This window comes from Pinus tabuliformis, chromosome 2_2 (assembly GCF_031772625.1).
Source record: "Pinus tabuliformis cultivar Carrire ecotype Pingquan chromosome 2_2, CPIR1, whole genome shotgun sequence".
Classification (NCBI taxonomy): domain Eukaryota; kingdom Viridiplantae; phylum Streptophyta; class Pinopsida; order Pinales; family Pinaceae; genus Pinus; species Pinus tabuliformis.
The window spans coordinates 349094368-349107951 of NC_142300.1; the positions used below are offsets into that span (position 1 = coordinate 349094368).

The 13584-nt window shown below is 39.3% G+C and overlaps 1 protein-coding gene across 1 annotated transcript in view; it reads left to right on the forward strand.

Moving 5' to 3' along the window:
* The window catches only part of MEE18 (maternal effect embryo arrest 18), a 433784-nt gene that overhangs the window by 350314 nt on the left and 69886 nt on the right, over positions 1–13584 (forward strand). Inside the window, 1 exon segment of the mRNA XM_089404666.1 lies at positions 5895–5987. Within this exon segment, the coding sequence (XP_089260792.1) occupies positions 5895–5987 (93 nt within the window).

Here is a 13584-nt window from a genome sequence, read left to right on the forward strand (position 1 = left end):
ATGATCAAAGAGTTGACCTAGTCCATATCATTATCAAGGAGTCTACATGATCATCAAGAGGTCCACGTCATCAAGAATTTTATGTCATCATCAAGAAATCATCAACAAGAAATCCACATAATTAAGGAGTACATATTATCTCGTACACATCATCTTCATCATTAGGGTTTATCCTTTCAAGTGGACAAAATCAGATCTAGGATTTGGTCCATAGGCTTTAAATCTTCTTCCAAACCCTACCTAGAGTTTATAAACCATAATCCAATGTCATTAACGTTTAAAAGAATAAAGGAGATACAAGATACTTATTGATGACAACTCCCTCTTAGACTTCAGCGTCCTTGCGTTCAACCTGCAAATCATACTCATCATCAAGATGCCAGATCTTCTAGAAGCTAGGGTTTCTTCTTTCAAGCGGAAGCAATCAATCCCTTTTGACTTGATAATTTTAACATTTGATAGTACAAACCCTAGACATTCATATTTATATCCAACAGTCCTAGATTGTTGTCTTCAAACCCTAGGTCTTCTTTTTTTGACTTCACCATTTAAGTTCTCAATGTCCACATCAGTCCTAGGGTTTTGTCCTCAAACCCTTGCTAGGTTTTCAAAACAATCCAAGATTTTCAGTCTTTTAGTGTCTCTGAAAGCAATAGATGGCCCTTTTGTAATATAAAAGACTTCAAACAATATCATATTTCATGGAAACCAATGATAGTTTCAACTTTCAACTTTACGCACTCATCTTAAGATATACCAGACTTGCAACTTGATCATCTCTTAATGTCTTTTAGGGACCTTCAGATGTAAAGACTTCTGATCTCAAACTTGTAGCTGGCTTTAAACTTCTTGCAACTTCTGTCCTTCCATAGAGATAACATAGGGATTTGGTCCTTCTCTCCATATAGTTCCTCATACTTTGATTAGTCTCATTACTGATCATTCTCAGTACTGATCATTCATAATTCTTCAAATGTCTTTTCCATATTACTTTTGGTCGGCTCTTTGCAGTCCATCAGATAGGTTTAGTACATATATTAGACCACGACTTAACATCTTTCAAAATTCACAAAGAATGACTAAGTCTTGGTTATGGGAGAATAGCTCAAAGATGACTTAGATCTTAACTTCACAACATAGATTTGAAGACAATTTTTGAGCTTCAGAGAAGTTGAAATAACAAGCAGGTCAGTCCTCAGTTTCCTTTGTATAGAAACAAGTTCTCATGAATCTCATAAAGATATGGAGGCAGACCCGGCAAGAAACAAAGATATGGTATGAAGTTCACAGTACAAGCTTTAGCTAGAACAGAGAGATAGAAACATGATTCCCCAGGATTGTATAAGGTCTCAGGTCTCGGATTCTTGTATTAAGGGGCTCTAATTTTTTCTCTATAGAGACATTCAAAAAGTACTTCAGGATGACTTGATATTAAGGTCGAAGAGTCCTATGCATAAGATTCCATTGTCACTGTATGCAATTTCAATGTTTAGTAAGACCATAACAAGGAGATGAACCCTCATCATACCCAGAAGATCAAGCTTCCATCTGCTTACACACTAGAGGAATGATTGTGACAAGTCTCAGCCTAGATCAATTGGAAGAGATCACATCCCAGATCTTTCAAATGCAAGAAGATTTCCACTCTAGGTCTCTGCCTAGTCTCCAATGCAAGAGTTCATTGTTAGATTTAAGTCTTTTCGGCCTTCAAAGATAGGAGTAGGCCTTGGCCTAGTTTTATATGCCAACACTATTCGGATGACCACAGAGTTGGGAATCACAGGCTAGATCACTGTCTTAGACAACAATTCATTGAGTCACAAGATCACAAAGACTTAGGAGCTTTCATAGCCTAGGGAATAGGCCTTTGACACCACAAGATCTTGCATAGCTGCCCATATATCAGAATCCAGATGCCTCAGAATGAGTCACAGAACTTGACTTGCATAAATAATAGAAGCCACAGAACATTCATATAAGCTTTTGCATGAAATGGGAGCCACAAGAAAAATAGGAGCATAACTTATTTGCATGACTTAAAGGTGCCACAGAGGCTTCAGAACAAAAAGTAGATCACAAATATGATGTCTTTCTAGGGATCGGCCTAGAAATCAACCCTCAAACAGAGAACTTGAATTGGGTTACCACATACCTCGATATAATTGTAGATGTATGCTACACCTTCTTAGGGCCACGGTTCTGTGCATCAATCTGAGTTTTTTGGCCCCTTTTAGGTTACCGGTACCAGCTACAGGTAAGCCCTAGGGCCTAAACTCTTCCTCAAACACTCTTTGCAGACCTCCCTTATAGGCTCCTTTCTCCTTTGCTGTACCTTCAATCACTGCGGCCCCTTAACACAGATACAAGATGGGCCTTAGCATCACCGCCCTGCACTTCGTTAAGGGACTCAACCCACCTTCAAGGCACAAAAGAAACTCAGCCTAACTCAGAATTTTCTACCCCAACATGTGCACAGAAACACATTATCAATCTCGGCCAGCAGCTGCTACGTCCTCGGATCAATGCCTCAGAGTTCAGATCGGATCAGTGCCTTTGGGTTCGGATCAATGAAACAAATCTCATATACCACAGACTTCATCCAACCAGATTGTCATTCATTCTAGACCTTTGGATCACAGAGCAAAGATTCGCATATCAAGTGACAGTGCCTTAGGAAACTTCACATAGCAAGGGATAATGAGAAAAATGGACTTCAACTGCTCTTCAATGCGCCCCCAGCTCTGACACTATGTTAATTTTAGCTAGGGTAATGCTAGAACAATTTTCTTATACATTTTAAGAGGTTCAAATAATAATAATTAGCATTAGATTTCATGTAACATTTACTTCATCAAACAGTACAAGAAAATAAGTTCATTAAGCATGAAAGAGCAGTAGTAAATCACAGTAGAAATAACCAAGAAACCATGAGACACAAAAATTAGGCCTGAGGCCAGGGCTAAACCCACAAGGGGAATACCCAAAAATTCTTCCTTGTGAAAGAGAGAGAGAGTTTTATCATTACATCAGAAATAGCCATAGCAAGATATTAGCCAAACCAGTAACCAAGAACAAGTGAGATACCAAGCAAAATCCCAAGCGTTCCTTCCATCAGATTTTGGCCTCCTTTTTCTGCTCCCAACTTCTCTGGATCAGAAATCTAATGAGCAAAATTCGAGTGCTGAAATGAGGAGCAAGTGTTTCCTATTTTTATACTTGAAGAGGGGGTTTCTATTGGGTGCCTTTTCGGGGCCCAGCTGACCTAAAACAATTTGAGGCTGACTTGTAGAATTAGGGAGGGAAAGAATAAATTCAAATTTTCATTTTTAATTTTCTTTTCTTTAATTTTCATTGATGGAAATGCCGACCATGGCTGCAATTTTCAACAACTTCTACACTACACTCTTATCTGTTAACAAAAGAAAGAATAACTGATGATCATGCATAAAGGCTACTGCATGTCATTGTCCTAGAAAAAAGATTGATGATAAGGGTGTGGAAAACAAAGGAAAACCATCAAAGCTGAAACCTCATTGGCATGCTTATTAACAAGAAAGCTTACATGAAGGGCAAGAATAACATTCTCACTTTGAAGAAGTGGGTGACAGAGTTAAAGACATTCATGGATTATGGCATTGAATAACTATTATGCCACAAGATAGTGTCAAGCACCAGTGACTACAATGAATTGGTGATGATATAACAATTTTTGGAATCAACAAATTTTCAAGCGCTGGTGCTGGCAAGAGTTGATTATAGATAGATGGATAATAAAGGTGGAAACATGAGACTAAAAATATGAGGAAATCCTATTACTTCATTTTTTGTATGCAAAACTGTTAATTTCAAAGCTTTGAAGACACATCTTGACAAAGGGGGTTACCTTTAGTGAACCTAATAGGGATTATGTAGGGGCCAAATGTATATTTAAAAGTGGGTCAGCCTACTGTTGATTTGGGATAGCATTGGATGCGCTCTAGTCACGAAAATTGGTGGAGAGGCTAAAGCACATGAGATCTCCAATACCTAGAAATGGTTTGGGCAGATTCTAAACAGTTTGAGAGATATTAAAATAATTAATATTTTTAATGGAGTCCCTAAGTCTAAACTTGGGGAAAATAAAATATTAATGTGAATTAATATAAAATTGTGTTAGAAGGGTCCAAAAGTCATGGATCAAACCAGAGTTAATCTTAGCCGCTGATTAGGGACTTAATCTCGACCGTTGAATTGTCAACGAGAAAAGTATAAAAGGAGGCTTGAGGGTCACTTGGAGAACACACTGAGTTGATCAAGATTTCGATTTTTTGTGGCAAGGTTTGCTGAGGAAGTTGAAAGAGTGATCAGAGTTGTAGCTGAGGGGCAGTGAATACAGAAGCAGAGAGGCAGAGAGGGTATCGGGAGAATCAACACAGAAGTTGGGAGAGAAGGATGGAGAGCTAGTCGGAGGCCACACAGAGCTAGCTAGGGCCCACGTAGAGGCAGTCAGGAGCTGCGCAATGCCTTAGAGAGCTAGCATGGGTGACATAGAGGCTCTAGACGCTGATGCAATGCCTCCCGAGGTTGACGCAGGGGTTTTTGGGCTGACGCTGGGCCAGAAAGGGTCGACGCAGTCCCTAGAGCTGACGCTGGGGTTTTCGTGGGGCAAATTGGAGCTGGGAGCTGTCAGAGTGTTTATCTGGGGTTTTAGCCAGAATATCTACTTCTGAGTAGAGAGGTACTACTGCTGAGATTATACTCTGTTGGGTGAGCCGGTTTTGGCACCCAGATTGTATTCAGAAACTGCATAATAATAAAACCCTCAGATAGTTGCACCGATTTTCCCACATTGGGTTTTTCCAGGGACATTGGTCCAAAAACAATGGTGTCACTTGTGTGCTTGTTTTTGTTTCCTTCAGTTGATGATTTGTAATGTGTTGAGCATGTACTTGTATTTATTTTCAGTATTTACATGGTAAATAATTTGTTAATTAATCATAACAAGTAGGCAGAAATAAATCAGAAAAGTACATGAAGGGTTTCTAACAGTTAGACTTAGAAATTCCAACACCTATATGGGAAATGAGTGAGAAAGAGTATCTATAGGAGGTCAATAGAATTATTACTGGACCCATTGAGTTATGATTATTGTACTTGGATGTATTTATGTATTTGGGTTATTTGAAGTTCTCCTAATATCTGAGTTATTATGTATCTCATCATAATAATATTTTCAGGAGCTGTGTTGTGTGCCCATAATTCATGTAGATTGTGCATATTCAGGCTTATCATGCTTTATTGTGTATATTGTTCATTACAACCATTTTGAGTATCCTCATCTCCATTAAAATGAATGTATCTATATAGATTTATATTGTGTATACATTTAGTCTATTATATAGCAAGCGTAAATTGTGAAAACTTATATGTCACCAATTTCTACATGAGTAATATGGTCCTAAGTAAGATATAAGATTTCATGAGTTCTGGTAGGGGGCATATCCCATGTCCATAATTCAAGACCATGGTTGCCAAAGAGATGATGTTGTCACACATCCTAAGTCTCCACCTGGAACTCGCAGGTCACACCTTCTGTCTCAAGGTTCAAGTGAGGGATGTCTCTGCCCCGACCAACCCCATCAACTTAGGTGCTAACTATTAGAAAAACAAGATGGGGAGTTTGTTCATGGTTTGCATAACATATGTAATTTTCGTCAATGTCATAATGCTTATTATTGTTTGATAGTTGTGTATAATTTCTGTCAATTTAGTATGCTAATTACTCTATGTTTTATCTATATTTATTTTATTTCATCCTTCCAGCTCAAGGATTCTTTTTATTATTCTGAAATTATTCGGGAAAGTAAAATGTGTGCGATATTGCTACTAATACTTTTTTCCTTGATGTATTGCAGCCTAATACATATGTAAATGTCATGCTGGTACCGAAAGGAGGACAAGTGCCAGTTGACAGACAACAATTGGCAGCTCAAGGAATCTGTCATGTGGTAACAAAATTTATAATTTGAAAGCTTGTATTGTATTGGTTCCTTCTTGCTTTTTCATTTTGAATTTTGTTTATAAATTTTGATATTGAATGCAAAGTTAACTGATATGCAGTCTTTTATTACAAGTGTCCGACCAGGAAAAATAGCAGTTTTCCTTGCAAGACAACATGATAGAGTGGTAAACTTATGTCTGTGTTGGTGTTCACATATAGATGATTTATATTGATTACAAACTTACAAGCTCAATGAGCAGGACATTATATCTGGTAATTGGTGTCTTGGAATATCACCATGAAACACCTCTTTACTGCTGGAAGTATTCAGAAAGCAAATGTTTGATTGATATCCTCAGCAGTTCCAGAAACATGTTCCTAAAATATTGCTGACGCTAGATATTTTGAAATGTGCTAAAATTTCCAGCACCTGTGTCTTTCAGACCATCCATTCTTGAACATCATCATGCTAAGTTCCATTCCATCATATGATTTTCCTTGAGACTGCCTACTGGCCCATTGGAATTGACATTTAGTTACCACTTGGAATACACGTTGAGGATATTGATGGAAATAACAGTCGTTGAAACATCATGATTGGAATAATTGTTACAGGTGTAATGCTGATCGCGTTAAGTTTATAATGCTCAAGTGAAATTGTCATTGTGGGTTATAGAAATTATGCCAACTTTAAACACGTTTGGTCAACTTCAAAATGGACAAGCTTGCTCCAGAAAATCTTTCTTCACTTAAACAACCCACGATGGAGTAGTTTTGTTGTTGAATTACAAATATGATCTATGTTCCACTAAGTTTCTGGGATGGGGGAGCACGATAGTGCAAACTGCACAAGGGAGACTTGTGGGAGCACTCCCAAATCTTAGGAAAATTTGAAATGGTAATCGAAAATGAATTACAATGGAAACAAAAGGCTCCATAAATAGAAATTAGAAGATGATGTTTCTAAAAAGAAACAATCATTAACTGAAAGTAGAAAGGGAAACTATCTAAACTAATTAAAGATTCCTAAATGACCATTAAATAATAAATATAACAATATTACTTTATAACCTCCCTTAATGGTCATTCTACTAACAACACCCGGTTTCCCCCTAAATTTTACAAACTTGTACTGGCTATGAGACCTGGTTAGGATATTTGCAGTTTGGTCCTCAGTTGGAAGTTGGAACATACTGCAAAATTACAGTTCCATCTTCAACAATATTTGATGAAATGACAATGAAGCTCAACATGTTTTGTTTTTTTGTGGAAGACAGGATTCTTGGCAAGTTTCAACACCTCTTGATTGTCACAGAACAAGAGTGAAGACCCTGCTTGAGACATTTTCATGTTAGGAGGCATCCTTCGTGTTGAAAATTGAGCAGCTGTGGTCGAAATTTCATTGGCAAAACCTTGAACAAAAGTCAGATTTGCAAGTTTGACAAGTCGGCCTCATGACCCTTCAAGTCGGCCCCACATGTGATATTTGGTCCTCCTAAGTCACATATATATTATATATTGACCATTGTTGACCTCATTTGGAGATACACATCACACTTGAGATCGATCTGAGTAGGAAGTTCCTACTAGGAACATTCCACATGTTCGAAGGAGGAGAAAGAGAGTTCGGACCTGCGTTGACTGTTCTGTTTTGAGACTATTTTGACCAGCGTTGACTTGGGCTGTTCTTCTGTTTGACCAAGATTTTCTGTGGTTGGAGGCCAAAAATTGCAAGTGTTTGACTCTGTTTGACCACTAAATTTCATGTCTGTTTTGGGCCATTGAGTGGGATTGACTGTAGGTTCTGTCTAGGACTTGACTGCAGAATTGACTGGCATCTTCGACCGAGAACTTTAAGAGTGATTTGACCAAGTTTGACTAAGGAAGGAAGGCCAAATTTGATGTTGGGTTGACTGAACTTTTCTGGGCAGCTTGACTGTTGACTTTGACTGGAAGTTGTTGACTGTTGACTGCTGTTGGCTGTACCTCCACAGGCCAAAAATTTGCAGACTGGTGTCTGACCAGATTTGATTATATCTATCTCATTGGATTGGTTGAATTGGATAGTCAAAGTTTTGACTTTGACTGGTTATTGGATTTACTATTGGACTGATATATGTCATGCTGAACATTGATTGACTAATTGGAGAAGAAGAATTGATTAAGGGTTTTCCCCTTGTCTTTGACCAAATCTCTGTGTCTCATTGTGATTGGCTATCTTCTATTGTGCATTTATTGTTTACTGTTCTATCTATAATTGCTTAACTGTTACTAAGGTGATTGGAATTGGAAGAAATTGTTTTAAGTGATTATAAAAGCATAGAATACCGTGAAAAATTAACATGGTATCGGAGCTGAGGTGAAGGTTAGCCTATGGAGACTAGAGAGCACCCCTTTGAGACACTCTTTTTGTTGTTTGGTGATCAAATTTTGGGCAAGATGACTACCTCCTATTTCAAGATTGAAGAGAAGTTGATTGATGGCTCCAACTTTGCAGCATGGAGGGCTAGATTGGATCTTACTCTTGAAGGAAATGATCTGATGGAATATGTGTAGGGACAAGTAGCTTGTTCATTTTTGAGTAGCTTGGGAGGTACTCCAAGCCCTAGGGTTCAGGGTTTGGAAGGTGGAGCACCACAATAGTCACTTGTGGGCTTGGAACCAAAGGTTGGAGTTTTGCACTCAGAAGTGTTCATTTTTGAGTAGCCTGGGAGGTACTCCAAGCCCTAGGGTTCGGGGTTTGGAAGGTGGAGCACCACAAGAGTCACTTGTGGGCTTGGAACCCAAGGTTGGAGTTTTGCACTCAAAAGAGTTGGGCCAAAACCATGAGGTATTTGAGCATGAGAAAATTTGAGGTGATAGAGGATGTCGAGACAAAACTAACGCATCGAGAATCACTCAAATCGGAGCTCTAGATCAAGAGATATTAATTTTTGAATGTCACTGTCATGATTTGTGCAAGTCGGCTTGGCTTTAGAAGGACTTGTTGATAGTTGGCATGAATTCGTTGGAGCCACATGTGAAGGATATAAATTAGGCACATGTGTGAGTTCATTTCATCCATCCAAGTGCATCAAATCACCTCCATACTTCTCTAAGGCAGCCGCAGATGCAAACAAGGACAGCGTGGGGTATTTTCTGTGGATTTGAAGTGTCTTTTGGTATTGGTACAGGTCCGAGTTACTGCACGGAAGAAGACGCATTATAGAGAGGAGTTATTAGGCCTGTTTTGGGTTCAGATTTGTGAGGAAGCTCTGTTTACTACAGCGAGGTAGTATGGTCATCTTGAAGTGTTGTGTGGGTTGTTTTAGGTTGCTGTAGGATGCCGCAAGCCTAAACAACAGTGTGGAGGAGAGCTGTGACATTTGGAGAGGGCTGGAAGGCCCGATCTAGGGCTAACTTCTCCCTAGAATACAACACTTGACCAAAGGAGCAGATTGGAGCTAAGCTGCAGTTGCTGGAGTGGTTCTGAAGGCAGAATTGAGGGTTGTAGCAATTGGTTATTAGCCCTAACCAGGAGCAGAACGTGCAACAGTGAACAGACCTGCAAACTAAGGTATGTATGGATGATTGTTAGTTAATTTGATGCAAGGGATGGTGTCCCAGTGTGGACAGAATTTGTAGCAGCCCATGGGTGCCAATTGGAAGGCTTAACGTGGTGGTTAGAAGCCTTTCCTTGGAGCAGATTTCACAGTGGAGGATTGGGTGCCATTGGACTGGTGGAGGGCAGTGCGTTGTTTACCCAAAGTAACACTTGACAAGTAGTCATAACGAGAGCTTGACAGCTGAAGGTTGGGTGAAGTTGTTGAGCATATGTGTAGCTCTTTGATGGATGAAAGAAGCTACTAGAAGGCAGATTAGAGCTCAGGTGTTGGCCAACCTACATGACCAGATTGGATCAGTCTGTGTTCATTGTAGTAGAAGCGACTTGCAGCAGTGATAGGTGGAAACCCTCCTGGAGATTCTATGTGTTGCCCTTTGATGGACTAAGGGGAAGCTAGAGAGTAGAATGGAAGCGAAGGATCGGCAGGACGAGATACGGCATAGAGACTATAGCGAGATTGTTAGTGTATCTTGTATTCTTGTACTTGTGGATAATTGGGGGCCATTATCCCTTGTATGGGATCCCTAGACTGTTGTATTATATGTTGATTAATATAACAAAGTTGGGTTGAAAATTGTCTAAAAGTTGTCTATACTTGTGCATGTGTGATTTACTGCTTTACATTGTTCCGCTGTGCAAAGTAGCTTCGTTGATATTCTTGGTTTGGTAGCGTTAGAGATTCTAAGATTCTATCCTAGACCCAAGATCGTGGAAATTCAACATAGCTGAACTTCCTGAGAATGCCAATGTTAGTGCCAAGTCTAAGTACAAGGAGGGTGAGGTCAAGGCCAAGAAAATCATCATTGACTCTCTTAGAGACCATCTCACCACCTATGTGTCCAAGATGAAGAAGTCAAAGGAATTTTATGACAAATTGATTTGGATGTATGAGGTCAACAATCTAAGTCAAGTCATCTCTTTGAAGAGTCAACTCCGTGACATCAAGATGAACAAGTTTGAATCTATCACTGCCTACTTCATGAGGATCTCTAAAATAAGAGATCAACTTCTTTCCATTGGAGAAGTCATATCTGATAGAGAGCTTGTGTAGATGACACTTGGTGGACTCCCCATGTTTTGGGAGACATTCATTACAAGCATAAGTTGCTGAAAGGAGCTCCCTACATTTGATGAGCTTTTGGGAAATTGCACTCAAGAGGAATCCAAGCTCATTTCCAGAGGAATAATTCAAGGACAAGAAGAGGGAGAGCTTACAACCTTTGTAGCCAATGTGAGGAAAGGGACAGGGAAAGGAAAACCTTCCAAATGGAAGCCAAAGAAGCCAGCCCCAACATTCAACAATAATCGAAGGGACTTTTCCAAAGTTCAATGCAACATGTGTAACAAATTTGGCCACATTGCCTGAGATTGTTCTGATAGAAGAAATGCTAAAAGGCCTAATATTAATTTTTAGGGCTTGATTATTATATGTTGTAGATATTTGCATTTTCAAACTTTTCATCATTCACATATTATATTTACCCCAAAACATCATTTTATCATTATGAATTATGTAGAGAGAACAATAACATCAACATTGCAGTGGAACAAAAAGGAACAGAAGAAAAGCATGCACAATAGAGATGCCACGATTTAGGTCAGAGACCAGGGCAAAACCCCACAAGGGGGAAACCAAACCAAATTCTTCTTCTTAGATATTCATCAATAGTTCAGTTGAGATACAAAGTACAATGAGAATGAGATACAATAATTACATTAGGCCTTCGAGGGCCAACCTCAGTCAATTCAGAACTTCACTTATGAACTGAACGAAACAAGTCATAGAAGTTCTACCATCATTGTCATGTCATGCTCGAAGTTTGAACCATACATCACTGTTATAATACTTCTTTCACCAAAGTCAACTACCATGTCAAGGTCACTGCATCAAATTCATTGTCAAGATCACTGTCATATCAAGAGTGTGTTATCACTATCATCCATTCACTGCCATATTAGAGCATGGTCTTGATGTCATATAGACCACTGCCTTTTATCAAGATCAATGTACATACATAATAGGTTCCAAACATTGCTATCAAATTCACTACCTAATCAACATAGGCATCCTTGTTCAAATATTATTGTTACAGTCTAGAATAGCCCCAATTTTGTGAGCGTGGGAGAAACTTAGAAATTTTTCCCAATTTTAGTAATAACTAAAAAGGGCAAATATTATTGGAGAAAGGTGGCTAGTATTACTTTATTGGAGAATGGCGGCAAAAGTCACTTAGTGGAAAATGGTTTCCACCAATAAACTAATATTAAAAAGGAGTCTAGAAGCATGAGGATAAATTATAAATTGAGGATGGACTCATTTTGTTGATCATCTTTTGGCTATTACACTTCACCTTTCATCTTCTCTTGGAGTGGTTTAGCACAAGGGCCAGAGTGTTGTTTAGCACTAGGAATTCCAAGCGGAATTCCACCCTTATTTCAGAGAACTTCAAGTGTCTCCCTAGTGAGGTAATTTGGAGTCCAATTCAGGGCTTCCCTTGAGCTTCATTGCAGGAGTTTTCCCAACCATGTGCATTTTCTTGGTGTAAAAGGATTTAGTGGAGCATTATTTGTAGCAAAAATAGTGGGTTAGAGGATTCAAGTCTTTGGATAGAGATTTTTCCTCATTAAAGCTAGAGTTTGGTGGCATTTTGCAGGGCAAAGATTGAGGAAATATTTTGGGTCGAGTTTATCGATTTATGGCTGTGCGCAGAGGCCATTGAACTATGATTGTGCAGGAGTTGGAGGAAGCAGAGATTGGGGGAGTTAGGGGCTGAAGGAAGGAGTCGTTTCCAGAGGATAATTTTGCTGAAGTCTCAGAGGTATTTTAGCAAGGGACTTGAGCTTCTTATAGCAGAGATTTCCCCACAATGTGCAAAACTAGCTAACGTGGGCAATTCACACTTTTTTGGGGGCTTCCGGGTTAATGGCAATCAACCTGAGATTTTTTTGGGTATTTGGAGGAGAGGCAATAACTGAAGTTTAATAATTTTCTTAGTAGTATACATGGAAGAACTCCAATAATGCGTATAGCCAGCCAGAGAGCCATTTGCACCCCCTTTGGAGGGCTTCTTCATCATTTGGATGCATCCCAAACCATATCTGGGTTTTTATGGGTTTTGTGAGAGGATTCCAAGGCGAAATTTTCACAGCATTTCGAGGAGTATTTAGCCCAAAGATCAACATTCGAGCTAGTAGCCAACAACAAATTATTTCTAGGTAGTGCATAGATCACTTCGAGAACACTTACACATTTGGGGTTGAGATATCTTTTCTAGGTTTTGCTTAGCATGCAGAACAAGCCCAGGTTCTATGATTCCAGGTTCTATGTACATGTTCCCAATATTTTAATACAATGGCTCAGAATACTTGGCTATTATCTCTTGGGTTTTAATTTGTAGTCGTGTCTACCATTTATTTTTGTTGTTCCTTGTAAATTGCTTTGGTATTTGTTGTTATTTCCAATTAGGAATATTACAATGGTATCAGAGCATGATCTTGGCCAGCTGTGGGAAATCTAGCAAGATCGTGGAGGTGTTAGGCATGCATGCACAGTGATTGATGGGGCTATGGACATTCCCATGACACAAGGAAGGAGTACATAGGAAATCATGGACAATATCCTTAGGAACAACGAGAAGCCTAGATAGGGTGGCCAAGGATAGGCGCTATAGGGGTTGATGTGGCAAAACCAACAGTTGATGATGCAAAACTAGCAAGTTCTAGAGATGATGCAACAAATGATGGGAATGCAAATACAAAACCAATAGGGTCATGCCAACCATGGAGAAGGTGGCTCTCGGACAAGAGAAGGAAGCCACGCACATGCACACACAACCCAACAGAACCACACACATATGTATGGTAAGACTAGTTGTCCCACCATGCCTTAACTCTTGGATGAGCCAGAGAGAGAGGGAGTCAGATACCTTTGTAGATTTGTTGAGATACTTCTCAGATGGGATAGATGAGTATGATGCTTTGGATGTCAGGATTAGGAGGG